The 25,888-nt window shown below is 42.3% G+C and overlaps 2 protein-coding genes across 5 annotated transcripts; both read left to right on the forward strand.

Annotated features, from left to right (window-relative positions):
* The first annotated feature begins 5,571 nt into the window (after nucleotides 1-5,571).
* On the forward strand, nucleotides 5,572-16,405 carry lrp10 (low density lipoprotein receptor-related protein 10). 4 transcript variants are annotated; one of them, XM_036146352.1, is made up of 10 exons: nucleotides 5,572-5,669; nucleotides 7,914-8,096; nucleotides 8,224-8,256; nucleotides 9,022-9,166; nucleotides 10,301-10,497; nucleotides 10,577-11,124; nucleotides 11,215-11,651; nucleotides 12,634-12,828; nucleotides 13,647-13,779; nucleotides 14,608-16,405. In XM_036146352.1, the coding sequence occupies exons 2-10, from the start codon at nucleotides 8,048-8,050 to the stop codon at nucleotides 15,244-15,246; spliced, it is 2,376 nt and encodes a 791-aa protein (XP_036002245.1). In that variant the 5' UTR covers nucleotides 5,572-5,669; nucleotides 7,914-8,047; the 3' UTR covers nucleotides 15,247-16,405. The 4 variants fall into 4 exon arrangements, with proteins under 4 accessions (XP_036002245.1, XP_036002248.1, XP_036002246.1 ...); XM_036146355.1 differs by having other exon boundaries at nucleotides 13,650-13,779; XM_036146353.1 differs by having other exon boundaries at nucleotides 5,668-5,748.
* A 2,495-nt stretch (nucleotides 16,406-18,900) lies between these two features.
* Nucleotides 18,901-25,796, forward strand: LOC105916811 (leishmanolysin-like peptidase 2). The gene is made up of 14 exons (XM_036147013.1): nucleotides 18,901-19,297; nucleotides 19,368-19,461; nucleotides 20,846-20,897; nucleotides 21,015-21,164; nucleotides 21,582-21,707; nucleotides 21,796-21,880; nucleotides 22,022-22,164; nucleotides 22,235-22,418; nucleotides 22,498-22,567; nucleotides 22,654-22,750; nucleotides 22,919-23,026; nucleotides 24,087-24,218; nucleotides 25,256-25,365; nucleotides 25,454-25,796. Exons 1-14 carry the CDS (start codon nucleotides 18,901-18,903, stop codon nucleotides 25,647-25,649), a joined length of 1,944 nt encoding a protein of 647 aa, XP_036002906.1. The 3' UTR covers nucleotides 25,650-25,796.
* The last annotated feature ends 92 nt before the right edge of the window (nucleotides 25,797-25,888 follow it).

The following is a 25,888-nucleotide window of genomic DNA, read 5'->3' on the forward strand; positions in this document are numbered from 1 at the left end:
ATTTAAGATCAGACAGAGAGTAAACAATGTATGTCTTCAGTATGTATATACCCATCCTCCATTGTATCTAAGACTTTCATTAGTTTGGTCCTAGGAAGGTGTTTAAAAATGTTTGATCACATTTTTGATGACGTCGTGAGATGGATATTTGTCAGTAACCCTCCCCCCCCCCACCCACACACGTACACACATACACGTACACAATATAGACTGTGACACCATAGAATTATGTGTATAGATCTACCTCACTACCACAACTTGACATGCTGAGGGTAAAAATATCTAAGAAAACTGGCCAAGATTTAGTTTTTCTTGGGGTTATGTTATTGTTAGTTTAAATATGAAAAATAGACTAAAATAACTTTTGCTAATCTGTTTTTGACCACAAAAAAACTGCATGTATTTCAGCGTAATATTCTGCATTTAAAAACCCAAAACAAATATCTCTTGTTGATAGAGTTAAGTTTAATAACTCTTTGATTCTGGAAAGAAAGCCAACACAAACAAGTTTTTTAGACTCTTCTCAAAGAGACAGAGGGCAGAAGAGCCAGAAACGTGAGGCCGTTTTCATCACAGTCTCGGCTCCATCTGCGCTGGTTACCTCTGTCCATTTGCCTTTATTATCAGACATCAAGGAAGTGGCAGGCGGAGTCAGGGGTTCACAGCATGGGGGTTAAGAAACAAAACAAAAGGCAAGGGGGGGTTTACAACATGGGGTTGGCACACACAGAGGTGTAAGATTAACATATATAGCAAGAGACTCTTGGTCTAGGAGAACCATCTGTTTCTCCTGTGTGAAGTTAAAACAGTAGAACAGTCCTTAATAAAAAGATATAAAGAAAATGATTACATTCACATTTCTTCTAACATTCCCTCCTTTTAATCATTTTTTATTTACAATTGGAGCTTAACGTAACCTTATTCAACTACTCATTTCTTGCGTTCTGCATTTTTAATGAGACTGTCATTTTGTTAAGCATTTAACAAGGGAAAAGTTAAACTACGGGGTGAACTTCTTCAAGAGGGATTTGTGAAAGCATTTGATATCGAAACATTACATTTCCCATAGTCTTAGCAATCATAGACTTTAGGCATGGGATTACACAAGCAGTAAAAACACAAAGAATAATAAAAACAATAATAATGGGTGTCATTATTTTCAGTAAAAGGTGCCACCACGATCCTGAAAAGAACCAGGGGAGGAAGTCCACACTTAGAGGAACAGCATCCCGGGACATTGCTTGTTGCAGATTCTTTAAAGCAGACATAGCTTCAGTAATATGAGTTTCATTTGCATCAGAAATGTACGTACAGCAGGAAATTCCAATCATTACACATACGCCACCTTGGCTAGCAGTTTACATGTCCAAAACCATTCTGTTTTGCAGTACCATTAAACACATTTCCAGGTGCAAACACAGGTACGAGGACAGTCCTCAGGAAACACGTTCCGTCTCCTGCAGGCATGCTCTTAGCATACAGGGTGGATTTGGGCATCACTGAGCATACATAGAAGTTACTCATGTTCTTCTCCTCAGCCAAGACCGTCACATTTATCTGCCACAAGTTCTCTGGGTGATGGTCTGGGGGATTTCCCAGCCAAATCTTCATGGCAGTGGAGTGGATGAACCTCTTTCCTCTCTCACTCAGCGGATCTGGACTCAAACAGAGTCCAGCAAACATTTTTGCTAGGTTAACAGAGATGTTAATTTTACCCAGGACTCTAAAGAACAGGGATCAGTTGATTTCTTCACCGACGTTGAGACGAGTGGCCCTAAAAAAACCAAACCCCTTTGAAGTCGGACTTCACCACAGTTCCAACCTTAAGGCACTTAACACTCTCTGTAACTTACAGTGGCTGGGGTGAATTCAGGAAGGTCTTTCAGCAATCTTCACAGCTGTTGGCGTGGTCAGGAGTACTTGGTATGGTCCTTCCCACCTTGGGCTTGCTCAGTTTTTCCTTCTGATGACTTTGACGAACACCCAGTCTCCTGGTCTCACTGTTTGTGGATCCTGTCGAGAAAAAGATTCTCCTGGCAGTAAATTTGCATTGGACACTTCTTTAGACTGCAACATTTCTCTCATGTAGTCTGCTAGAGTTTTTTTTAATTTATTTTTTTATTTTCTTCCTGTATCTTTTAACCTTCTTCTAAGATAACAGGGCTTGTTACTGTAATTGTTTCTGCACGCACTGGTCATGGTCCAATTATTCCTGCATCCTCCATCTATTTCTTTTTTTTTTTTTTTTTTATTTGGGCTGAAAGCACCCTCGGTCGCTAGGACCGCCCCTGCCTCGTCGGAAACCTCCTCAACGCCGTTGAAGGGTCCGGTGGCTTGGAAAGCAAATATTTCTTCTGAATCACACATAGTATCTGCCCAGAAAATGTGTGTCCCACCTCCATATGCACCAACTCCCTTTTTTGCGTGTTTCTCTTTTTTGACGCACATATTTCATAACTGTGGTTACATTAGACGTTGTCAGTGTAACTAAATGTTTTTTAACCCACTCATAGATATATGGCTGGAAACCTCCCATCAACATGTTTTTTAGCTGTTGTTGATATGGTGTTTCATCTCCGTCAGCGGGAGGGATGCCGCTGTGAAACCTATATTCTTTTTCAAAGCGTATTTTGAACTTGTCTACGTCTTCCCCTATTTTTTGTTTTATGGACGCCAAGTGTCCATAATCTGCTCTTCTGTGGAAAACTGCTCGTGCTGCTTTTGCTAGAGCTGTCCATTTCTGCCTTTTTTCGATCCCCATTTGTGTTTGATGTTCAAATATTCCGCCTCGTGGGGTTTTGCCTGTATGATTCGCCCTTACTTTTTCCCAATGTTTTCCCACTGACGACTGTAAGGCTTGTTCGAACTCATTTCCATTTAAACCATATGAGCTATGAATTTCCTCCATGTCTTGGGTCCATATTTCTGGATCTTCCTGTGGAGAAATGACACCTTCTACAGTCTTTCTGGTTTCCTCTAACGACCACGGACGGAAAACTGGGATTGTTTGAGGCTGCTGAGCTCCTACATTAGCATTTGCGACCTGCACCATAGGATACAAGCCTTTGGACTGGTCTGTAGATAACGAATGATCTGATTTACTCAGTCCATCCAGGTCTGGGTACAGATTTGAAACATCCTCTGGGGGATTTGAGGGATTATACGGTGGTGGTCTGTTTTCTTCAGTTGCCACCATGGTTTGCATTACTGAAGTAATGTTCGGGCGGGTTCTTTTTTGTTTAGGGCCTAAACTTGCAGGAGACCACATAGGTGATGAAGTCGGGCTTTGACGCACCGCTCCATTGGCCACCCCACTCCCTCCTTCTGGTCGGGACTGTCTCTGCCTACGGTCTGCTTTATTTTTTGCTCGTGCAGCCTGCCTTTTTTGTGCTTGATTTAACCAACAGCGTGCAATTTCAAGCTCTTTTATTTTTTCCTGTTTTTGTTTTCCTGTTTTTGCACTAGCGCTTGTTTCAAGCCGACACACAACGTTTTCCCATTTAGTCACTTTCAACACACCATTTACATTATACTTTTTCTTCCACTTCCCCAAGTATTTTAAATTAAGTGGATCAATCTGATTCATAAACTTTTCATCCCCTTTTGGATTTCCCTTTGTACTTTGTCTGGAACCCATCCTATTTTACTTTTGCGTTGTGTTTATATCATTTCCAGGACCTTAATCCTGTTTTTTTTTTTTTTTTAAATATACCTTTCAGGACTTTAACCTGGATTTCCTTTTTTTTTTTTTTTACCTCTTCAGGACTTTAACCTGGATTTCTCTTTTTTTTTTAATCTACCATTCAGGACTTTAACCTGGATTTCCTTTTTTTAATCTAATTTTCAGGACTTTAACCTGGATTTCCTTTTTTTAAATCTAATTTTCAGGACTTTAACCTGGATTTCCTTTTTTAACCTACCTTTCAGGACTTTAACCTGGATTTCTTTTTTTTTCCTACCTTTCAGGACTTTAACCTGGATTTCCTTTTTTAATCTAATTTTCAGGACTTTAACCTGGATTTCCTTTTTTTAATCTAATTTTCAGGACTTTAACCTGGGTTTCCTTTTTTTAATCTAATTTTCAGGACTTTAACCTGGATTTCCTTTTTTAATCTACCTTTCAGGACTTTAACCTGGTTTTCCTTAACTTCTGCGACGGACTCAAACCGGCAGCTTCGAGAGACTCAAACTCTCGATTAACTTTTCGGGGATTTTTTAATCACCCGTAACCCTGAACGATGGACTTTAACCGATCGCTTTAAAACTTACTTGATTTGTTTGGCTTTCTCCCCGGTCGGAATCCCGTCAATCTTCTCGTTGGCGAAAGGAGACGCTGGTCCCAGCGAGGAAATTACCTCCCGGGACTTTCACCAGGTCCTTGCCACAGACCTGCAGTGGTTTACAGCGTGTTGCTCCTGTCGTCAGCGAGTCGATATGTTGGGATCCGCGTCACGGCCCCAGCTGATAGAGTTAAGTTTAATAACTCTTTGATTCTGGAAAGAAAGCCAACACAAACAAGTTTTTTAGACTCTTCTCAAAGAGACAGAGGGCAGAAGAGCCAGAAACGTGAGGCCGTTTTCATCACAGTCTCGGCTCCATCTGCGCTGGTTACCTCTGTCCATTTGCCTTTATTATCAGACATCAAGGAAGTGGCAGGCGGAGTCAGGGGTTCACAGCATGGGGGTTAAGAAACAAAACAAAAGGCAAGGGGGGGTTTACAACATGGGGTTGGCACACACAGAGGTGTAAGATTAACATATATAGCAAGAGACTCTTGGTCTAGGAGAACCATCTGTTTCTCCTGTGTGAAGTTAAAACAGTAGAACAGTCCTTAATAAAAAGATATAAAGAAAATGATTACATTCACATTTCTTCTAACACTTGTTTTCTTTTTGTTTGCCTTTTTTTGTCTTTAATGAGAGAGCTCAAGTACCAAAACACGCATGAACCTTATTCACATACACCATGGACAGGTCACCAGTCCATCACAGGGAGACACACAGGACACACAACCATGCATGCATGCATGCACTGGGAGAACATGCAAACGGCATGTAAAAGACCCCACGTTGGGATTTGAACCCAGGAACGTCCTGCTACTAACTGCATCACACAAAATAAGTGATATTGTTACTTTTACATGAGCAAAAATAACGATTTCACAACAAAAATCTGAGTTTTGAGTAAAAGGTCTTTAGTAAACATAAAAAAGCATTGAATGCTACATTAGCAATGTAGCATTCGATGCATTTAAAAAAACGAATAAGTACAGTAAAAACCATATGAATGAATTCCTAACGAATACTACTTTAAATGTTTTCTTATTGTATTTTGCCGTTCATAAATCCCTATTATTTCTGTGAATGAAAACCTACAGGACTTTTCTCAGCTGACACTGACCCCTGGTGGTAAAAACGCAGAATTTCACCCAGATTTATCACTCGGCAGCATCCTGTCGTGTAAATAGATGAACGACCAAGGTTTGCGAATAGTTAAATCGCCGATTAACATTTGATTTTAATACAAATTAGCCTTATGGTTATTTATTTTTTTCTCATGAATGAAAACAGGCCGCGTGCGTCACAAGCCCCGCCCATCCCGTCACGGGCCGCGTCACGCACGCGGAAGTAGCTTGTCCGAACTTGACAACAAGAGAGGCCGACAGCTCGGTAACGTACTCGTTCCTCGTCGCTTTTTTGACGATTTAACATCGTTTCCGCCGCTTTTAACCGACACGCTAGGATTCCTGTGGGTACTAAAATGTTTATTGTCGTGTTAGAAACACCTGTCTTGGCGTTTTGCGTTTTATTAGTGCGGCTAAACGAGCTGTTAAAAAAACAGGATGTGAGCAGCTAAGCTAGCTTGTTGTTAATCCATCAAACCGAAACTGGGTTTTTTTTTAGTCTCGCCTGTCGGGACAGAGTTTTATCAAGTAACAAATAAATGTCGGTGGGAATTTACCCATACTAGACGAAAATTAGTTATACTGTATAAATAAATGTAGAGGCTGTTTGTTATGAGGGGATTTGGTAGCCCTTCTTTTAACCGACGTTGTTGAGAAGATTAAAGGATGGAAGTCGCTGTTTGTCTGTCGGCGCTAGCGCGACAAAAATAGCCCGGTAACGATTATCTTTATATTATAACTTTAATCATAGATCATTTTTCACTAATTAAATTTTATTAAATGTCTGTCTTTTATGACATTGATCTTAAACCAAGAACAATTTTATGATGAGTATGCTAATAATGAGCATATTGAATCTATTAAAAATGGGCTGTAGCTAAGTAGGAAAAACTGTTTACAGAAAAATTCACTTCTCAAAAACATCTATGCACCTCTATGCAGTAAAGGCTTGTACAGGTCACTTCCACTGTTCATCGTTGTGTTTGAAAGATTGGTTTATTGTCACAGCTGTAAGTCAGAGGACTTCGCAATTAAAAAGCCGCGATGGAGGAGGACAAAACAAACAAATCAAAGTCAAAAGATCTCTTCCTGTTTAACAGCAATCCGGCCCCTCCTTCCTCGGTCCACCTGTAATTATATCAGAGCTATGCCGCATATCCAGTCACTGTGGCTGCAGCAGAAACACGGTGATCACCAAGGAGCGGTAGGATGCAGTATTTATTTAGTCAAACTGTAACAGTGCTGGGTAATAAAAAGACATATTGAGGAGCCAAAGGTGATGATAACAATATAAAGCTAGGCTCTGAGATTCAGTATGGCAGCTCGTGGCGCCATGACTGTTTTTACAAGATGGCAAACAGTGGTGTAAATTTGGTTTGCGTTATTTTATGCTTGTACTGAAGCACATTTGCACTGTTCATTAGTGTTGCAAATGGGGTTTGTACATCAGTGTAATTCTGGTTGAGAACTAGTAATTTTATTACCGCATTTTTTTCGGACTATAAAACGCACCGGATTGTAAGACGCATCCTACATTTTTCAGATAATTTAAGGATTTTAAGTGCGCCTTATAGTCCGAAAAATACGGTACTTGTGATCCGCACACATTGCTGAAAGAAATTGTTTTTGTTCGTGAAAACCTTTGGAGATGTTTTTTTTTGTTTCTTCTTTCAGCTTGCAGTGAACGAAATACTGCTTCTTAAACTGTAGTATTAAATTGACTCTATACGGTGATAATTGACAAAATCGCTCACAACAAAAAGGAATATTGTGATACATTTTCTCTCCATATAACCCAGTTCTACAATCTTAATATTTCAATAATAAAACTCGACTTTTCAGAAAAAGTTCAGGGATGATGAAAATGTTTCTTATTGTTGAGGGAATGGCGGGTCAGCCCCAGTTGATATCCTCTGTGTAACATCCAACCACAATATTGCAATTATCAGGCTTCTCTGCACCGTCAGGTTAGCTCAAACTCCCTAAATGATCAACGCTACAGCTTTTATTAATCTGCATCAGGCAGAAACAAAACACACTTGTTTCACTGCGTAACTTCCTCCCAGTGGGAGCCTGCATTATTACTTTAACAACCCTGCCGTGTTTGTATGATATAGCGTAACCTGTTTGATTATTTTAATCCACTTTACCTCTGGATGATCAGTGCACATGTTAAAGCGTAAAACCCAACAACTGCCTTTGTCGTTCCTATAGTGGGTAGATTGTTTTATCGTCTTCTTAATGTGCAAACAATGTAATGTTACAAGGAGATGATCAGTTCCTGAGTCTAAATATGTCTTTTTTTATTAAGGGGTGTAGTTTTACCTGGAAGAATGTGCATATTTCTGAGATGTCGTCCACTTCTATTTGGAAAAGTCCCGTTTTTCAAGTGTGGAAATCACTAATTGTAGTTAAATATGTTGCTCAAACTTTTAGGAAATTGTTGCTTGTCATTCATTGGCACAAGCAAGCCTCTCATGTGTGTTCTCTGTCTCTTTTCACTTTGCAGGTGAAGTCTTCCTGAACCTACCCCCCCTCAAAATGGCACTTCTCTGACAGCTTTTACTTTTTTTTCTTTTAACCCTTCCAAGTCTTCTCAGTTTTAACTCGTTTTAAAGACTTTCAAAGAGCAGACGTGCAGCTATGACGCTCAGTCACACTTTAGGCGCGCTCCTGGTTTTTTCCATAACAGGTGAGTGAAACATTACAGAAGTTGTTTTGTGATTATTTTGTGTTTCCTGACTTCAGCTCGTCAGCTAAAGCTTCTGTGTTATCTGCGGCTCGCTCCGTCTGACTGGTTCTGTTTTTGCTTTTATCAGCATGCAGCCTTTTTGAGCCTGTGGACTGCTTTGGTAAGCACACAAACCAGCTCCAGGAAAAATCCTGGTCCATCCTGAGTTTGTTAAATATGTTTAGTGCTTTGTTCTGGTTGAATTAAGTCTCTGTTTTGAACATATAAACAAAAAATATTATTAATGAGTGTGATAAGAAAGCCATGTTTGTAAAACTTCGTAACTGAGATAATATGATTAAAAAAAACAAGAAAAGCAAATAAGTTTCAACCATTTTCTAATTGATAAGGAGCAGAAGGTGGGAAATTCTCATTAAGTCCCACCGCTATTTTAGGGCTGGGCAATATGTACGATTTATATAATATTGAGTTAAAAAAAAAAAAAGAGACATAAGATGAGACTATATCGTTTATATTGAGATGGTCATTGTTGCGTTAGAATTACCGTATCCTTTTGTGTTCCAGTAGGTTTTTTTTTTTAGCTGTTTGTCATATTTATCTGCAGCTGTTTGTTACAAAAATTTTACCTGTGAGACATCTGGGATAAATCTTTGATTCAGAGAGGCCGTTTTTATAATTACTTTATAAAAAGATAAACATATTGAGATAAATATCGTATATCGGCATTCAGCCTAAAAGTATTGAGATATAATTTTTGCTCCGTATCGCCCTATTTAACTCCTCCTATATGCATATCTGTCTTCTTCACAGTGTATTATCCATAACAGAATAACTAGAAATCTGACTCAAATTTCATTCTGTTTAATGCTGCCGTCCCAGAATAAATGTCGTTTAAATGCTTCTAATGTTTGTTTTTGTCTCCCAGCCCACTGTGGGCATGCCCCTCAGGTCGTGGACAGTAAAGTGGGAGAGATCAGGAGTTCTGCTTACCACAGCTGGTCCTACCGCTTCGGCTACATCTCTGACTGCTGGGTCATCAAGGGTTCAGAGGACGAGCCCATTGTTCTCAGGTACTGATGCACAGAAGATGTATTACAGCGCCCTTCATTTTATTTACCTGATGTTGTTATAGGGCTGCTTTATTATGGGACATCTTTTAGTTAATATATGGCTAAATATTTAATAGGATTATATTGCATACCTTTATATGGGATCAAAATAGAAATGTGATTAAACTGCACAGCCCTGGTTTATTTTTGGTAGAAGTGAAGTAGGGCTGAACAATTAATCGCATTTTCAATATAATCGCGATTTAAAAAAAACGCAATTTCCAAATCGCAGAGTCTGCAATTTTTGGCTATGTAACAATTAGGGAATTAGACACGTCCATTAGGTGTTGGTAAAATGTTTAAAGTGGGTTTGCCTCCACATGGAAGGGAAGACGGTTGCAGCAGTGAGATAAACTAATTTTATTACTTGTTTTAGAGTTTATATAATCATACATAGCATTAAGTACTGGTCAATCAGTTTAATACATAGACTTGCTTTATGTTCAACAAGGATTGATGTCCAAATCAACTAAAAGCTGTTCTCTTGAACAATATTCTGATTAATAGAAACATTAAAAATTCTTGTTTAAAATAGTCCTTGTTTACAAACGTCTTTATTTAGAAGCCATTTTTGTTGCTTGTGGTTAATGCAGAGAAAAGTCAAAATAGCAATTTTGGTTGAAATATATCGTAGTCAGAACACAATCATTACTGCTCTGAGTTTAGATGCTGCGGGTCTTTTAGCAACTAATCTGCACAGCGAGGAAACAAAATGATTTATTGTTTGTATATGTTTAAAAAGACATAAATTAAGCTGGAAAACAAAACGTATTGAATCGCAATATTAAGAAAAAAAAAATCGCAATTAGATTATTTTCCAAAATCGTTCAGCCCTAAAGTGAAGCTAGAGTGAATATCTAAGCTGACTTGAGAGATAAATAAATAAATTAAAGGTGCATAGTGATGGTGAAAAAAGACAGAGAAGATACATGAGAGGCTTGCTTGTGCTGATGACAGAAATGTAAAAAAAAAAAAAAGTTTTCTTCAACAGGAAACGCATTTTTGACCGTTTTGTGGCGCTGACAGATCATGGGAACGTTGTATTTGTTTTTCACTCTGCCAATTTACTTGTTCTCTTTCACCACATTTCCGCAGCTTCGCTCAGTTCTCTGTGCGCTGCGAGAAGGAATCGCTTTCTATTAAATCGTCGGCCGGAGGAGGAGAGCCGATCGTCCTCTGCGGCACCAAGCTGCCGCAGCCGTTGGAGTTTCCGGGGGGAAATATCAGCCTGGTGCACCACTTCTCTCCACACGTGTTCCCCGTGTCGTCATTTATGCTGAACTACGCCAGAGGTAAGGCACCGGAGCGCGCCGTCTTTCGCTGCTTTTAAAGTTTCTGTCTCTCTTTCAAATCTTTGCCGTGCTCGTCCAGATTCAGGGGAGTGCCCAGAGACGTCGTTCCGATGTCCCCGGGGCCGGTGCCTGCCCCCCTCCTGGCGCTGCAACGGGCAGGTGGAGTGTCTCGGTGACGGCCTCCACAACGGCCTGGACGAGGTGGGCTGCGACGATTACGTCGACTACGCAGAGGCTAAAGCCGTGACCTACACGGACAGGAACGCCGAGCTGGACAAAAGCAGGACCGTCGACAAGAGCTGGCTCCGATCAACAGAGCAGTACAACGTCCCCGACTCCTGGTCGCCGCAGAGGGAGTGGCAGCAGCCCGTTCGAGGGCAGCCCACTCAGAAAGAGCTCGTCGTCACGCCCACTCCCATGGAGTGGCCCTGCGGGGGCCTTCTCCGCACCTTCTACGGGACCTTCTCTTCTCCGTCGTCCGCCAGCGGCATGATGTCTTGCCTCTGGACTCTGGACCCCCAGGACTCCAGGCCGCTGAGACTGGACCTGCAGCAGATCTCGCTGGGGCCCTGGGACAGGCTCACCGTCTACAACCGAGAGGAGGGCAAAGGAGACATCATCAAAAACGTGAGCTGGAAAACATGGCCGAGCGTTTCTAATGACTCTATTTGTCGTCTTGATGCGCTGTAACGTCTTTCTGCTTTTTTTTTTCGCCAGATCACCTACATGTTTAACTACAAATCTGTCAAAGTGGAGTCCCACACCGGGCTCATGTCGCTGGCTTTCGAGAGAGCCGCCGACTCGATGGGGAACGGTTTCAAGGCCACGTTCCACGTGGGCAGCTACTGCCCTCCGTGGGAGGCGCGATGCGGGGGGGCGGCCGGAGGCTGCTACACCAAGGAGCAGCGCTGCGACGGGAAGTGGGACTGTCCCGAGACCGGCAAGGACGAGCAGGGCTGCCGGGGCTGCGGCGAGAACCAGTTTGCGTGCGGGTTGGGCGGGCTAAGACCGCCGCCGGCCAGCGGCTATCTAGGCATGGCGGTGTGTTACCCGGCGACGGAGAGGTGCAACTACCAGCTGTACTGTACTGACGGCAGCGACGAGAAGGACTGCAGCGTCTGTCAGCCTGGGACCTTTCATTGTGACAGCAACAGGTCAGAGAACGCTTCAAACCGTGATTTATCAAGAATGAAAAACAGAATAAAAGCTACACGTTAAGACAGATTTCCTCAGTTTGAGCTTCTACTGATGGAGGCTGTTAGTTTCTTTGGGCTTTGCCTTGTTGTCCGTTTGTTATAATTCTTCTTTTTGCAATATGTTAATTGTAGTAAAACCTCAATCAAAGAGGTATTACTAAAACCCATTTTCTAAAACCCAATTCAGTTCAGCATTAACCTGCCAGTACAAATTTTAGACAATTTAGCTTTCTCTTTCAGAGCTCTAAGTGACAAAATAAATGTTTCTAAACCTTTTTGATTAGTTCAAAGGGGATTTTCAAGGGGATTTACAGTCAAGGGATATAAAGGAGTCTTACTTGATAATAAATGTCCAACATTATATTGGTGAGAAAAGCTCAGATTTTCAATCATTCAATTCATTTATTGTAGCTAACAATGAGCCTTCAGCAGTGTTCAGACCACAGTGTGCGAGAGGGAGCAGTCAGCCTCACACAGCTCTGCAGTAAAAGCTGATTTTTGCTGTTATTTTAAAGCAGAGGCAAAATAATGACGAGCGATACACTTTAAACTGTCTTTAGCGTCTTACATTAGCAGTTAGCATGGTTAGCCATACCAACAGTTGACATTAGTGTCTGTATTTATCCTGTAGAGCCAGCAGACCTTTAGTTTTAATGTGAGGTTTTTCAAAGATTTCCTAACAGGATAAGGATGATACTGAGGCTGACGGGAGGAACGATTAGGATAAAAACACATAATGGCGCCACGTGAGGCTGTATCGACCTGTTTTTGGTCTTGTCTGGCAAAAAAAACTTTTTAATATAAATAAAAAGAAAGTTCTGCCTAAAACAAGCAAATGTCTTGAGGGTTTCTAGCTGTCAGGGCTTGTAGAGCCCAGGAACGAGGGGGAATGTTCTCTGCTGCTGCTTTAATGACACCCGGCCCTTTCTTCCTCCCTCAGGTGTGTGTTTGAGAGCTGGCGCTGCGACGGCCAGGTGGACTGCAAGGACGGCACAGACGAGCTCAACTGCACCGTCACGCTGCCCCGCAAGGTCATCACCGCCGCCACGGTGGGCAGCCTGATCTGTGGCCTGCTGCTGGTCATCGCCATGGGCTGCACGTGTAAACTGTACTCGCTCAGGACCAGAGAGTACAGGTAACGTCTGGCCTGTGACCCGCTTCCTTCTGGGCTCCGCCGAGCACGGCTCTCTGTTTCCCCCCGGCCAGGCCGAGTCAGCGCTCCTACGCAGTCTGGAAAAGTAGATAGTCAGGGTTTTCCAGATCAGGGTGGGGGGGAGAAAAAAAGCATTTATTCCATAAATGTTTAGTCCATCCAGTCCTTTTTTCCTTCCTTATGTCCTCTCTTGCGTCCTGCTGTCTTTACTTCCTGTCTTCTTGTGTCCTACCTTCCTTCCTTTTGTGGTATTCTTCTTTCTTTTCCCCTCCCTTCTCTCCTCACTTCCTCCCAGTGTTTTTTTCCCCCCTGCCAAAGGCATAGATTTTATTTCATTAACATGTGAAGGAACCTTGTGTGCGTAGTTTAAGTTGAAACAGCATCTCCTGTGCTTCGTGTTTGGGTTGGTCGGTTAAAGCAGCAGATCTGCCTTTAGTCTCCCAGTAGAACCACCAGATGAATCCTCACTCTGCAGTCAATCACCGGAGGGAAAACTAGAGACGTTTATCACGTTCTGGCTTGTCTCAGACCAATGAATCAGGCTGAGCGTGCTTATAAGAGTGGACAACGCTTCTTACTAAGTCCTTAGGGCTCGTAAAACCCTCCGAACACAGGATGAGCTGCTCAAACCAGTAATCTGACTACAGAGGGTTATAAAACAGCTAGACATGAGGATTTAGCGGTTTCTGAGTTTCATTTGCTGTAAAACGGATGAAATAAATCCCTGTGCTGTGAACCAATACTGCTCCCATTTCCTGACATTGTATGAAGGTTTCTAAAAATATCTTTTCTGTTTGCAGCAGCATGTTTGCCCCAATAAACCGCCTGGAAGCAGAGATGATCCAGCAGCAGGCTCCCCCGTCCTACGGCCAGCTGATCGCCCAGGGCATCATCCCCCCGGTGGAGGACTTCCCCACGGAGAGCCCCAATGAGGTCAGAGAACCCGACGTCGCACTTTGTCTTTGTTCTGGACCTGATTAAAACGTCTCCAGTCGTTTTTTTTTTACGCTGTGCTGAAATGAAGTTGTGGGATGATTTCAAAGGGCTTATTTCTCCTGGAGCGCAGCTGCTCAGAGGGGATTAAAGCCGTGATATTTCCATTAGTTTGTGAAACGTCCTCGTCGTTGCTCGGTGAATTGGGAGAATGCAATTTTCAGCCGCCCTGCTAATTACAGGGTTCCTGCGGATCCTTAAAAAGTCTTAAAAGGCATTGAATTCTGTAACATAAAACTAAGGCCTTAATTGGCATTAAAATGTATTAAATCAGTCTTTCTTAGGTCTTAAAATTATAATAAACAGTAAAATAATTGACACAATTTTTTTAATTTACTGAACGGCTCAATGTAACCATTATTGGTTCCGTCCCAATAGCGGAACCAATAAAAACCGGACCATAACTGGGAAAAAGAGTTGGCACTGGTTATGTTGTGGTTTTTAAAACTGATTTATAGTTTATTTTAGTAGGGAACAAAACAACGTTTGTGAATTCAGTTCAGTAGTTGTTAAAAATATATCTGTAATTTGTGTTTTTTAGCTTTCTTCCTATATTAAATGTTTTTAAAAATTTTAAACATGTCTACTGAGCCAGAAAGTAATGGTTTATGTTAAAATAAACATTTGGGTGAAGTTGTCGCAACTTTCTTGTTTATCGTGAATTTGGTCTTAACTTTTTATTTCAAGTGGCATTAAAAAGTCTTGAATTTAACTTGCCTTATGCTGTAGGAACCCTGCTAATTAATCTGCTTTTCCTCCTTTTCCCAGACCTCCTCTCTTTCTCTGAGGGGAATCCTCCAGCTGCTCCGCCAGGACGCCAGCAGCTCGCCGCACCGCCGGCGCCGGCCGCGCTTCGTCCGCCGCGTGGTCCGCCGCATGAGGAGGTGGGGCCTGATCCCCAGAACGTCCAGCAGACAGAATCAGACCTCCGGCTCCGGCCAGCAGGAGGCGGACTCCGCTCCCTCCAGCCAGGAAGCAGCCCAGTCCTCCCCCGCCAGATCCTCGTCGGCCACGGAGGCCGGCAGCCAGCCGGTGCGTCAGAAACTCGGCCTGCTGGCTCTGGTGGAGCAGCAGCTGCCACCGCCGCCGCCGGAGGAAATGGCGGCTTCTCTCCTGCCGCCGCCGCCCCTCTTCTCCGCGCCCCCGCCTCCGTACGCTCCCCCGGCTCCCCCGCTGACCACCCCTCCTGTCGCCGTCCCGCCGAGCAGCCCCTCCCTGGCCTCCATCTTCCAGACCCTGGGCCTGAGCATTTCCCTCTTCAGAGCCTCGCCCTCCACCAGCCAGAGGGCCCTCTCTGCCTCCCCTTCCTTCTCCTCTTCCTCCTCCGCCTCTTCAGACGACGAAGTGTTACTCATCCCGCTGTCCGAGGACACCGCCTCCGAGGACGACGTCCCCATGCTCACCTGAACGGCTTCCTCCCCCCCTCTCCATCCCCCCGTCTCACTCTTAACAATTCAAACCCAGTCTTTCCACGTCTGTCTGACTTCGAGCACAGGAGCGTCCTCCCTGTGCACGTCTGGTGCCTTTTTTAAATCCTTTGACACTTTAAATCATTTATTGGACTGTTTTTGAGGACACCCCTAAAAAAAAAACCTAGACGACGGCCCCCAGTTGCCAAATTATGGATTAGTTTTAGACAAGCTCTCCATTAAATAATGCTTGGCTGCACAGATGAGGGAGACTTTTGCACAGGAGGGTTTCTCCCCGTCCAGCTGCTGTCCGACTGAATTATTTGAGTTCTTAGAACGGAAATGATTGCGTCTGTGTGAATGAGATTTAGGCGGCCAAAACGCGGCGCTCGCCTCCAGCGTGGTGTTGGCAGAAAAGCGTCGTTTCTTCCTTCCTGTCTGTTTAAGTGCCTTTTTAAGGAGTTTCCTGTAGACAGTTTAAGCAAATCGAGACATCCCACCGCACACAGAGACACCCCGGCCTCGTTATTTGTTTTTCACGTGGATGCACGTATCGGCACTGTAGTGGCTTTATTATAACCTAGGAGAAAAAAAAAAAAAAACTGCATGTGTGCTCTGCAAGCTGGCAATAACTTTTCAAATGTTGTTTTAGTGCAAACTCGTTAAAGTTAGACCCTTCCCAAGTGGATGAATGTAAGCAACAAAAAGTAAATGTTTTAACGACAATCTCTTCGGTGCCTGATTTAGTGACGTGTGTGCGTGTGTGTGTGTATGTGTGGGGGGGTGCGAGGCGCTCCGCTGACGACGAGGGGCCCAAATTCTCTAAGTAACCTCAAAATGATTAGATTGCTTTCTGCACAGGAGACTTGTGACGTGCCATTCGTGATCTTATCGGACGTTTTTAAGGTGTTTTTAATTTCAGCAAGCTACAGATCTTTGTTTCATTTTGTTTCTCTCCCTCCCTTCTTGTGTTTTTTTTTTTTTTTTTTTTGCTTTGTTGAATGTATTACGGTCGACGTGGCGAGTAGCCAGAGGTTTAAATGTGTTCATTGTATTTAGGTAAATAAAAGTAAGAAGTGGTTTTTATGATTTAATAAGGTCAACTTCACTGTATATAAGTAAAAAATGTGGCTGAGATTAAACGATTTGCACTTTTCTGTGTTGTGTGATGTTTGTTTATTGGGGGCTGGGAGGGGGGGGGGGTGTATTGACCTGAAAGTCGGTGCATTGTGCTTTGTATTCAGGAGTCCTGTGGCAATAAACACAACTCTAGAGGTTTAGAAGAGAGGATCGAAGCTTCACAGGATTGACGGAGTCTGAGAAGAGGCTGCGTGCTTCACGGCTGAGCAATGAGACCATCTGCAGCCAAAACCCAGGCAAGTTGTCTTTGTCCTCTTCTAAAGCGTCAGAGTCAGCATGGCTGCAGAATCAGCCGACCGTTCCTACAGCTAAAGGCAGAGCCGCCTTCGTTTGACTGCTAAAGCCGTGAGAACAGCCTGGTGGTAGAAACGTGAAGGAAGACGTTTCAGCTTTCAAAGTCAGAGCTATTTTAACTGCAGCATTCTTATAAAGCTTGCCTTTTACATGTAAACTATGCTAATATAAGTGTCAGAGGAAAATAGGAGGTAAAGACAGGTAAAAAAAAAAATGAAATTCATCAAAAACAAGATGAACACAAAAAGGACATGTCAGATGCAAACTTTAGAAAAAGGTGAACCAGACATGAAATGAAAAAACACTTTTTGAAAAACTGAAACTCAAGAAACAAATAGAATGGATATAAGACATTTAATACATACCAGATGACTTTAATCTATTGGAAAAGACTTAGTCTCAGAAAAGGTCATTATATATATATGTTTTATGCAAAGTTGCAACAGTTGAATACAGACAGTACTACTCCTCAGGAAATCATGGGAGACTGAGCTGGAGACAATAGACACTGAAATATGGGAGGAAATTTTTACTTTTACCTTGAAAAATATCAGTATGTAACAGATTTAGAGAAATGGTATATAATATCTTACAAAATGTCCTTGTATCTCTATATGTGTAGCAAAAACAGCAGGAGCCTCTCCAAACTGCAGGATGATGATTGGGACAAGAAGTCAGCCTCTAGGAATGCGAATAGGTTGAAACGTTTAGGCAAACTATGTGCTGAGGTTTGTGTGATAATCAAACATCAATTACAATCTGATCCAGTATTAAGTCTACTGGGCTCTATCGCAGATTTACTAACATCAAATAAGGATACTGAACATTTTTTCTCATGGAAGGCTGTTATGACCAACTGGGTGGGAGATGAGCCTCCTTCAGTACATTTGTGGAAATCCTTGGTGGCAGATTATGTCTCTGCACTGCAAAAACAGACCTTAAAATAAGTAAAATGTTCTTAAAATTTGGGTTTTTGTCCTTGATTTGAGCAGGTAAATGATATTATTTGCCAATGGAATGAGTATTTTGACCCCTAAAATAAGATAATTAGACATCCTACACTTGAAATAAGATGATGGAGATGAGTTGTTCCTATTTTAAGTGCAAAAATCTTATTCCATTGGCAAATCATCTTATTTACCTGCTCAAGTCAAGGACAGATACATTAATTTTAAGAAAATTGTACTTATTTTTAGTTCAGGTTTTGCAGTGTGGAAACTAGGATTTATCATTAACCATCAACAGGACCTTTTTATAGTGAAACTAGGCAGTGCTGGAGTACCTGGGAGGCCAAAGGGCAACAACTTGGAATATTAGATCTCATAAGAACATTGCTGTGGATGTATTTTGGACCAACTATGCACCTTAAATATCTTGTATCTGTACAGTACTGGACTGGCTAATTGTGAAAATGTTCAATAAGTAGAACATTCAACCAAACAAACAGGAAACGCATCAGAAACGAGATGGCCTCATAATTTTCCAGATTAACAACAGAAAATATCATTAAAAAAGGAGCCGTCAAATGCAAATTAACAAAAAAGCTGAATCGGAAATGAAACAATAAAGCAGTCCTTGATAAAAATGTAGAACCGACTCAGTAGAAAGGAAATGAGAAGGTTGACATTTTGGCAAATCTACCTATGATGTAACCCACATTCAGTCTGTAGCGACCTGTCATTTTATTTGTCTATTTTATTTAGACATCTTCATTAAAAAGGCTGCTGGACGTTTAATTAATTGCTGTTCTTAACCTACGCAGCCACATCCAGACTTGATCAGTCTTACATACGTATGTAGGCGCATAGATATATGTATATATATAATATATATATATATATATATATATATATATATATATATATATATATATATATATATATATATATATATATATATATATATAGATAGATAGATAGATAGATAGATAGATAGATAGATATATAGATATATAGATAGATATATAGATAGATATAGACCACTATGAATGTAAATAAGACACCATATGCCCATTCCTATTTCCTTTTTTTTGTATTTTTTGGTATTCTTTTTGATCCATTGTATATATGAAGATTCACTGTATATAACTGAATGCACCTTCCCTATTCTGCACCTTCTTGTATGAGCCGATGTGACAAGTGAATTTCTCCATTGTGAGATCAATAAAGACTATCTTATCTTATCTTATCTTAAAAATCAAAGTCAGCCTAATGATGTGATGCCATCTTTTGCTCCACCTCAGAGGACCGGGGTACGGCTGCTGCTGCTGCTGCTGGTAACAGTGCTGGCGGCTGAGCTGCCCTCAGTCCAGCACCGGTGTGTCTTTGATGAGGTCCAGGCTCAGGTCAGAGTGGTCAGAGCGCCGCCCACACAGCCCAGAGCCAGAGCCTTGACCGGGCACAGGCACCAGCTCAGCCCCGGCCATCAGACCAGACATGAAGTCAACAGGAGGAGCCCTCTGGAGAACGTAGGCCAACCTCCCTCCAGCCATTTTCAGCCCATCAGGATAAAAACCTGGACTGCAAGAGAAAGTTACAACCTGCCTGCAGCGGAGAGCGAGAGGCTGGAGAAAGCTGTGGATGAGGCCGTGAGGCTGGTGTCCTCTTTGCTCTCAGGTAAAAAAGCAGACGGCACACGTCGACGCGTCCTGGTGTCTGAAGGGAACTGACCCGATCTGTGTTTTAGTGAACAGAACCGGAGGGCCGTTGCTGCTGAGCCGAGACGTCAACAAATACTGCAAGTCTGTCTGGAGGAACTCGAGCTCGCTGAACTACAACAGGTTGGCTCATCCAGTGAGCCGGTGTGCTGATCACACTCAGCTTTCAGTCGCTTTCTCTTATGCAAAATCACCCGTATTTATCATTTTTGGACATTTTCATAAATGCTCCAACGATAAATCATACTGCCACGGCAGTCTAGCAGCTGCATCCAAGCTCCGACTCCACTGGGTGCAAAGTTGGTGTTGGATGCAGTTAAAGCAGCGGAGACGTGATGAACCGTTCCTGAGCAACTCCTGCCAGGCGGCGTTGTGTCAAGTTTAAAGTTACCTGCAGAGGAGAACTTATGGTCCGCACTGCAGAAACGGAACTAAAAATAACTTAATATTTTCTTGAAATGAGTGCATCTGTCCTTGAATTGAGCAGGTAAATAAGATGATCTGCCAATGGAATCAGATTTTTGCACTTAAAATAGGAACAGCTCAACTCTATCATCTTATTTCAAGTGCAGTACATCTAATTATCTTATTTAGGGGTCATAATACTCATTCTGTTGACAGATAATCTTATTTACCTGCTCAAATCAAGGACAAACGCACTTATTTCAAGACATTTGCACTTATTTTTAGTCCTGTTTTTGCACTGCGGGCCTGTTTTCATTTATAACAGAGTTGAATTGTTTTCAGGAGTTGGACTGAGTGAAGGAAATCTAAATGCTGCAGAATCCTAAGACATTTTGGACAATTTCATGCTCCCAAATGTGAGGGAGTAGTTTGGAGACGACCCCCTTCTGTTGCAGCTTTACTGTGCATCAGTGCCCTGAAACAATGAATACCGTCATGGGTGAGAGAGTTAGGTGTGGAAGAACTGGACGAGTCTGCACAGAGTCCCAATTTAGTCCCATTTTAGTCCCATTTTAGTCCCAATTTAGCATGAAAAAAAAAACAAAAAACACCTTTGTGATAAAATAGAGGCTTCACCTCTAAAATCAGGCTGACCTCACAAAAGCCCTTCAGGAATAACCATCAGAAACATTCCTAAACCCGGTGGAACGCCTTCCCAGAGAAGAGCAAACTGCTGTCCAGCTCCTCTCTCCAAGAGTCCTGCAGGTTTTAGATGCATCGCTGCTCCAACCTCCTCAGCCTATCAGGTTCTGCAGGAGGCTGCAGCTGGGATATTTATCTCATTCAGGTACAATGATCCATCTGAGCGTCTAAAGCATGCAGGAGCCCAGAGCCCCTGAGGATTGACTTTGGACATCACTGCTGCAAAGGATGGGCCGGCACCATGTTAATCCCTGTGGATTAAGAGCAGGATTTTATTTAAACTCGTGGGTTTGACTGCCGATAAGTGAATACTTATCCCTTATAGTGTGTTTTTTTGCTTCATTACTCTATCCTTTGTTTTTTTTAATTGAGTTCACTAACAACAGTTTCCTGATCCCAGATGTGGAAGAGCCAACAAAAACTACAGAGCTGAAACTTGTCTTGATGTCACAGTAAGCAGAGATGTTTTTTTTTAATGATCAGTCCAATAACTACTGCTTCTCTCCAGATGTTATCAGACCAACCGAGTGTTTTTTTTTTTTTTTTTAACCTTTCTTCTGCATGAACAGATCCCAGATGACCACCTGTCTGGATGTTACATTTACCCAGCGGCCGATTCTCCTCACAGGACCGTCGTCAGACCGGAAGGAGCCGGACTTCCTGACACCGACTTCCTGGTTTACCTCCACGTAGAAGCCACAGACAAATGCAGGGCGGAGGTGAAGATCCATCAGGCTACATCTGATCAAAGTTACGAGCACAGAAACATTTAACGTTTTGTGGTTTCATTCAGAGTACATTTCTTTCTTTTGTTCGGTTCTATCTTTAAAAGAAGCAGGCGTCACTTTAAATCACTCCAATTAATTTTGTCTAAAGCTGCAGAATATATTGAATCATTATTGTCATCGTAAAGTCAGTGGGCACAGCATCCCAACTGCAAGGGATGCACCGTTTGGCAGTATAATATGTTATTAAGCAGCTTATATTCACACACTCCATACCAATAATATATTTGGCCAGTTAAATGGACCCTAATTGGACCCTCATCTGATATATTTATAGTGTTTAAGGCTCAGAAATGGAAGGTCTTTAGTTAAATTCACCGTTTTTTTACTCTTTGGTTCCTGTTCACTCAGTCCAACACCTTAGCTTACGCCGCCCACTGCCAGACCGACAGCTGGGGACGACCCGTGGCCGGGGTGGTGGTCCTCTGCAGGGACAGGCTGGCTGGAGCTGCATACAGCCACCAGACTACAGTGCAGGTTGAAGCTAAATCGTGTTTGATTGCCCTACTGATCGCATAAAGCAACCCTGCCTGCAATTAGCTGAACTTGATCATCTGCTCTCCAGACTGTGGTCCACGAGATGTTCCATGCGCTCGGCTTCTCTAAAGATCTCTTCAGCTCCTGGCGGGAATGCTCACCTTCTAATCAAGGTTTTTAGAGACCGTCTGACTGCCTCACATCCTTGCATCTTTTGATTTCTGGGAGGCTAGACAAGAACGATTTCATACCAGAGTGAAAAAAAAATCTTATTTATGTTGATTCTGATCTCCATTTTCTTTCCTTTGAAGTAGGCGCTTCGTGTTCTCGCAGAAATAAAGCGATCCACTCCGACGGGTCAGGCCAGATGAGGATTCACACTCCGGCCATCATCTCGGCCCTGCGGAGACACTTGGTGTCCACTGATCCGGAGCTGGGAGGGCCGCTGGAGAACCTGGTACTGAGATTGGGCCCAGCGTTGACTAACTAACACGACCCTGTGCCCGACTTTAACCTTCATTCTTCAGGGTTTACCTGCAGGCAAGGTCTCCTCTCACTGGGAGTCCCGGGTGCTGCAGGGGTCCATCATGGCGGCGGCGCTGGGGGACCCGACCACAGTCCGGATCGACCCGGTCACGTTAGCAGCGCTCCAGGACACAGGATGGTACTCTGTGGACCTGAGCCGGGCTCAGAGTCTGGTCTGGGGAGCCGGTAAGAGCCAGTGATGGTACCCAGCGTGAACACATGGATCTGCAGGTGGAGCAGAGTTAAAATGAGCTCGTTTTGTTAGGGGAAGGAGCCACATTTGGCTCTGTGTCGACCTGCAAAGACGAGTCCTCGTCCTTTTTCTGCACTGGAAGGTAGAAGCTCTAAGCTTGAGTCTGGTTGAAGCGGGAACACGGTTCAGCCGCACTTTTCACTTTTTGTTTTTCTGATTCGCTCTTAGTGGAGTTGGATGTCACTTTCTTCACCTCCACAAGGGGGAGTGTCAGACTGATCAGTACCTGGAGGGGTGTCGGGTCTACAAACCCCTGGAGAATGGAGTAAGTTGTCGCCTTTAACAGTAAGGAAGTCATTGACTTATCTTCCTCTTGCTTACTTTCATTATCGTTAAACATTCTTTTTGAAAATACACTAAATATGTGTGAAGTTTTTCCCCCCTTTCAACCCTTAAAGCTTTTTTTGTTTTGTATCATTTCCCCCCTCATCAGAGTGAATGTTGGAAGGAAGAAAACATCAAATGGTGCCCTGCAGAGAACTGGAGCGGAGAGGTTTTTGGCCCTGATAGCCGTTGCTTTTTATCCAGCCTGGTCAGAAAGGTGTACGAGTGTTTTCTGTCACTGTGAAATATTAAAACCTCACAGGACGACGGTGATAAAGGGAGGACAAAGCCACAAGTGCAAGTGATTGTTTAAGGTTAAAACTTGGTTTTAGGTTTAAATGTTTGTATTACATGTTCTGTGGGATTGTTATCTTCTAGATCAGGGGTGTCCAAACTTTGACACTCACAAATCAAAAGTACTTGTGTGCCAGAAAAATGTAATAAAATACAGAACAAAAATTACATTTTTTTTCTTACCTCCACAAAATATGAACATGTGATTTTAATTAAACAAATTTGTCAGTTTTTCTGTAGGAGAGGGGTGTAACAAATAGTTGAACCAAAACTGAAAAAAGGATTTTGCCCATTTGCTTTATTTAAAGATGATAATCCAGTTTGCAAATTCTTTGGGTTTGATTGAAAATAGAAAAAAAATGTGTTTGTTTTCTCAGCAATAAGAGCAGGATTTGGGTCAGTCTTTATTGAAAGTGCTTGCTGTATATTTAATGAATAAAAAGCAGATTTTGATGCCCCAAAGTCTGCATTAGAGTTAAAGTCGTTGTATAGTTGTGGTCCTGTTTACTATGAAATTAAAGAGAACGTAATAAGGGTGGTTCTTCAAACACAAATGCTTTGTGTTGTTGCTAACATTTTCAATTGTAAGAGTTGAACTTGTCTGTAAAAATTCTGTCTTAATTAAAAACAGAAAGTCTCTGCCTGCATCAGGTGCTGGTGGGCCAAATCATTCTCGACTTGCAGCACAGAATCAGTCCAGGGGCTGCAAATGGGCCCTGGGCTACAGTTTGGGCACCCCTGTTCTAGATGGTAGATATATGGGCTACATAAAAACAGGAAATACATTAAAATTGTATAAAAATGGACAGAAAATTATACAACAATCGATTCAAGAATTTTCCATGAATTTAAAATAAAAAATACAAAAACACGGCTCATCTTCAGTTTGATCCCTTCGTGTGTGTAAAAGGATGGAGCTGAGAGTATTTTAAAGATGTCGTTGTTTGACAGCTTGTTGTCTTCCTGCCTTTCATCCGTACCAGGGAAGTGTTGCTCAGAGCCGCAGCTCTGCTGAGGGTCGCTGTTACAGGCACAGATGTTCTGGACTGAACCGGTACCAGGTCCAGCTCTCTGGCTCTCAGTGGGTGGACTGTCCAGCAGGGGGCGCCGTTCAGGTAACATGACAACCAAAACAGCTTATGACGGTTTTGTTTTTTAATAATTTGTAAGCTAAATTCATTTTAAAATTAAATAAACAAAACCAACACAAATATGATGGTTGCAAAAATTTCATATTTCAAATTCCACATTCTTGAACAATTTAAAACATTTCTTTAAAGGCATCTCTTCCAATGAGTCTATAGCGGTAAATTAAAAACACTTAAAAATAAATAGATCAAAGAAAATGTTGGTTGGTTTTCGGCTGTGACACAAACAGCTTTCACAAACTTGTCTGCATCCATTTTCCTCTTTTTTTGGTTTTAAATAGCCCATTTAGCAATGATTCTGATCTCTGGACATAGTGATCAGATCTATATTAATTTAAGAGCTTCAATAGCTATCCATCCATTAAACAGACTGCTACAAAAGATAGGTGTGTTGCTTTGCCTCAAATAACAGCTTTGTCAATAATCAAACCAGAAGGAAAGAATTTTGGCTGCAGTATATATAAAAAAAACTTTAGGACATCCAAGAGAGTCCAACAGGCACAAAGGTGTCACCACTGCAGATCTTGCTCTGTATCAACAGAGTTAGTGGTTCCACACCCAGTAAGGTGAAAACAGGAGTCACATGACTTAAGTAACCAATAAGACAGGAAGTGCTCACCATCAGAAGAGTTTGACCCTAAAGTTTATTCCCAGAATGCAGAAAGGAAATTGTAGATGTTACAAAGCCTTTATAAGTATTATCTTCATAGAAATGTATTTCAAATGCTAATAAAAGCTTTTGTAATTTATAAAATGTTTATACCGTTCTTTAGTCATTATAGAAAATGTTTAAAATGCTGAAGCCACCAAACGTGTGTCACTACCAAGACTTTTAGGTAAAACTGTACATTGAGGAGGTGTAGGTATAAAAATATGACATAATAAACGTAGACAAGATTCCCAACAATGTTCATAAGAACAGTTTTGGCTTAACGTCAGGCTCTCATCTGAGTTTCTGTACCCATACACAGCCTTTTTATGTGTTTTTATTCTTATATTTTCAGATTGAAGGATACTGGGGGGAGGTGTTTTGCCCAGACAGACGGTTGTGTGTGTACCCTGACGTTGCTCCTCCTCCAGGAGACAGAAACCCATCCTCTGGTCGCAGCACATGGCAAGTATGACTCTAAACAGAGAACCGGTCTGCTCTGCAGCAAGATGCTCCCTGTAATGAAGGAAGGTTTCTGCTCTTTGTTCAACAGCGACCCTGATGGGACAATCACTTCAGCCCACAGCGTCCCCTGGTCTCTCGGATCAGCTACGCAGGCCGTATCCATCTGCTTCAGTGCTGCTGTGTGCTGCTGCTGCTTGGTCGCTCTGCTGGTTTCGTACTGGAAGTGTCGGACCCGTGTGGCCAGGAGCAACACCGTGGCCCCAGAGGATCATGGTCATCTGTAGAAAACCTGTCTCTGAAAAAAGCAACTGTAACGCTAAAGCTGTAGATATTTTCAAACAGGAATGAATGATTGTAGTAGTTTATTTCCCGCCTCACAGCCGGTGACTGAAAGCTCAGTGAAAACCATGTCAACCTGATCTAATTAATTTTCACTCTTTTTAGTTTACTTCCTTTGCATCTTTGTTTTAAATTTAGAAAATTTTCTAACTTCTCACCTAAAATCAAATGATCTGCTTTTTGT

The sequence above is a fragment of the Fundulus heteroclitus genome, chromosome 14 (assembly GCF_011125445.2).
Source record: "Fundulus heteroclitus isolate FHET01 chromosome 14, MU-UCD_Fhet_4.1, whole genome shotgun sequence".
NCBI lineage: Eukaryota > Metazoa > Chordata > Actinopteri > Cyprinodontiformes > Fundulidae > Fundulus > Fundulus heteroclitus.

Bases quoted from the DNA above. Each gene is read 5' to 3' on its own strand.
- lrp10 (XM_036146352.1), top strand. From the start codon at position 8,048: ATGACGCTCAGTCACACTTTAGGCGCGCTCCTGGTTTTTTCCATAACA. The intron at 8,257-9,021 runs GTAAGCACACAA...TTTGTCTCCCAG, and splicing joins TGAGCCTGTGGACTGCTTTG to CCCACTGTGGGCATGCCCCT. The intron at 9,167-10,300 runs GTACTGATGCAC...ACATTTCCGCAG, and splicing joins GACGAGCCCATTGTTCTCAG to CTTCGCTCAGTTCTCTGTGC.
- LOC105916811 (XM_036147013.1), top strand. From the start codon at position 18,901: ATGCCATCTTTTGCTCCACCTCAGAGGACCGGGGTACGGCTGCTGCTG. The intron at 22,419-22,497 runs GTAAGAGCCAGT...TCGTTTTGTTAG, and splicing joins GAGTCTGGTCTGGGGAGCCG to GGGAAGGAGCCACATTTGGC. The intron at 22,751-22,918 runs GTAAGTTGTCGC...CCCCCTCATCAG, and splicing joins ACAAACCCCTGGAGAATGGA to AGTGAATGTTGGAAGGAAGA.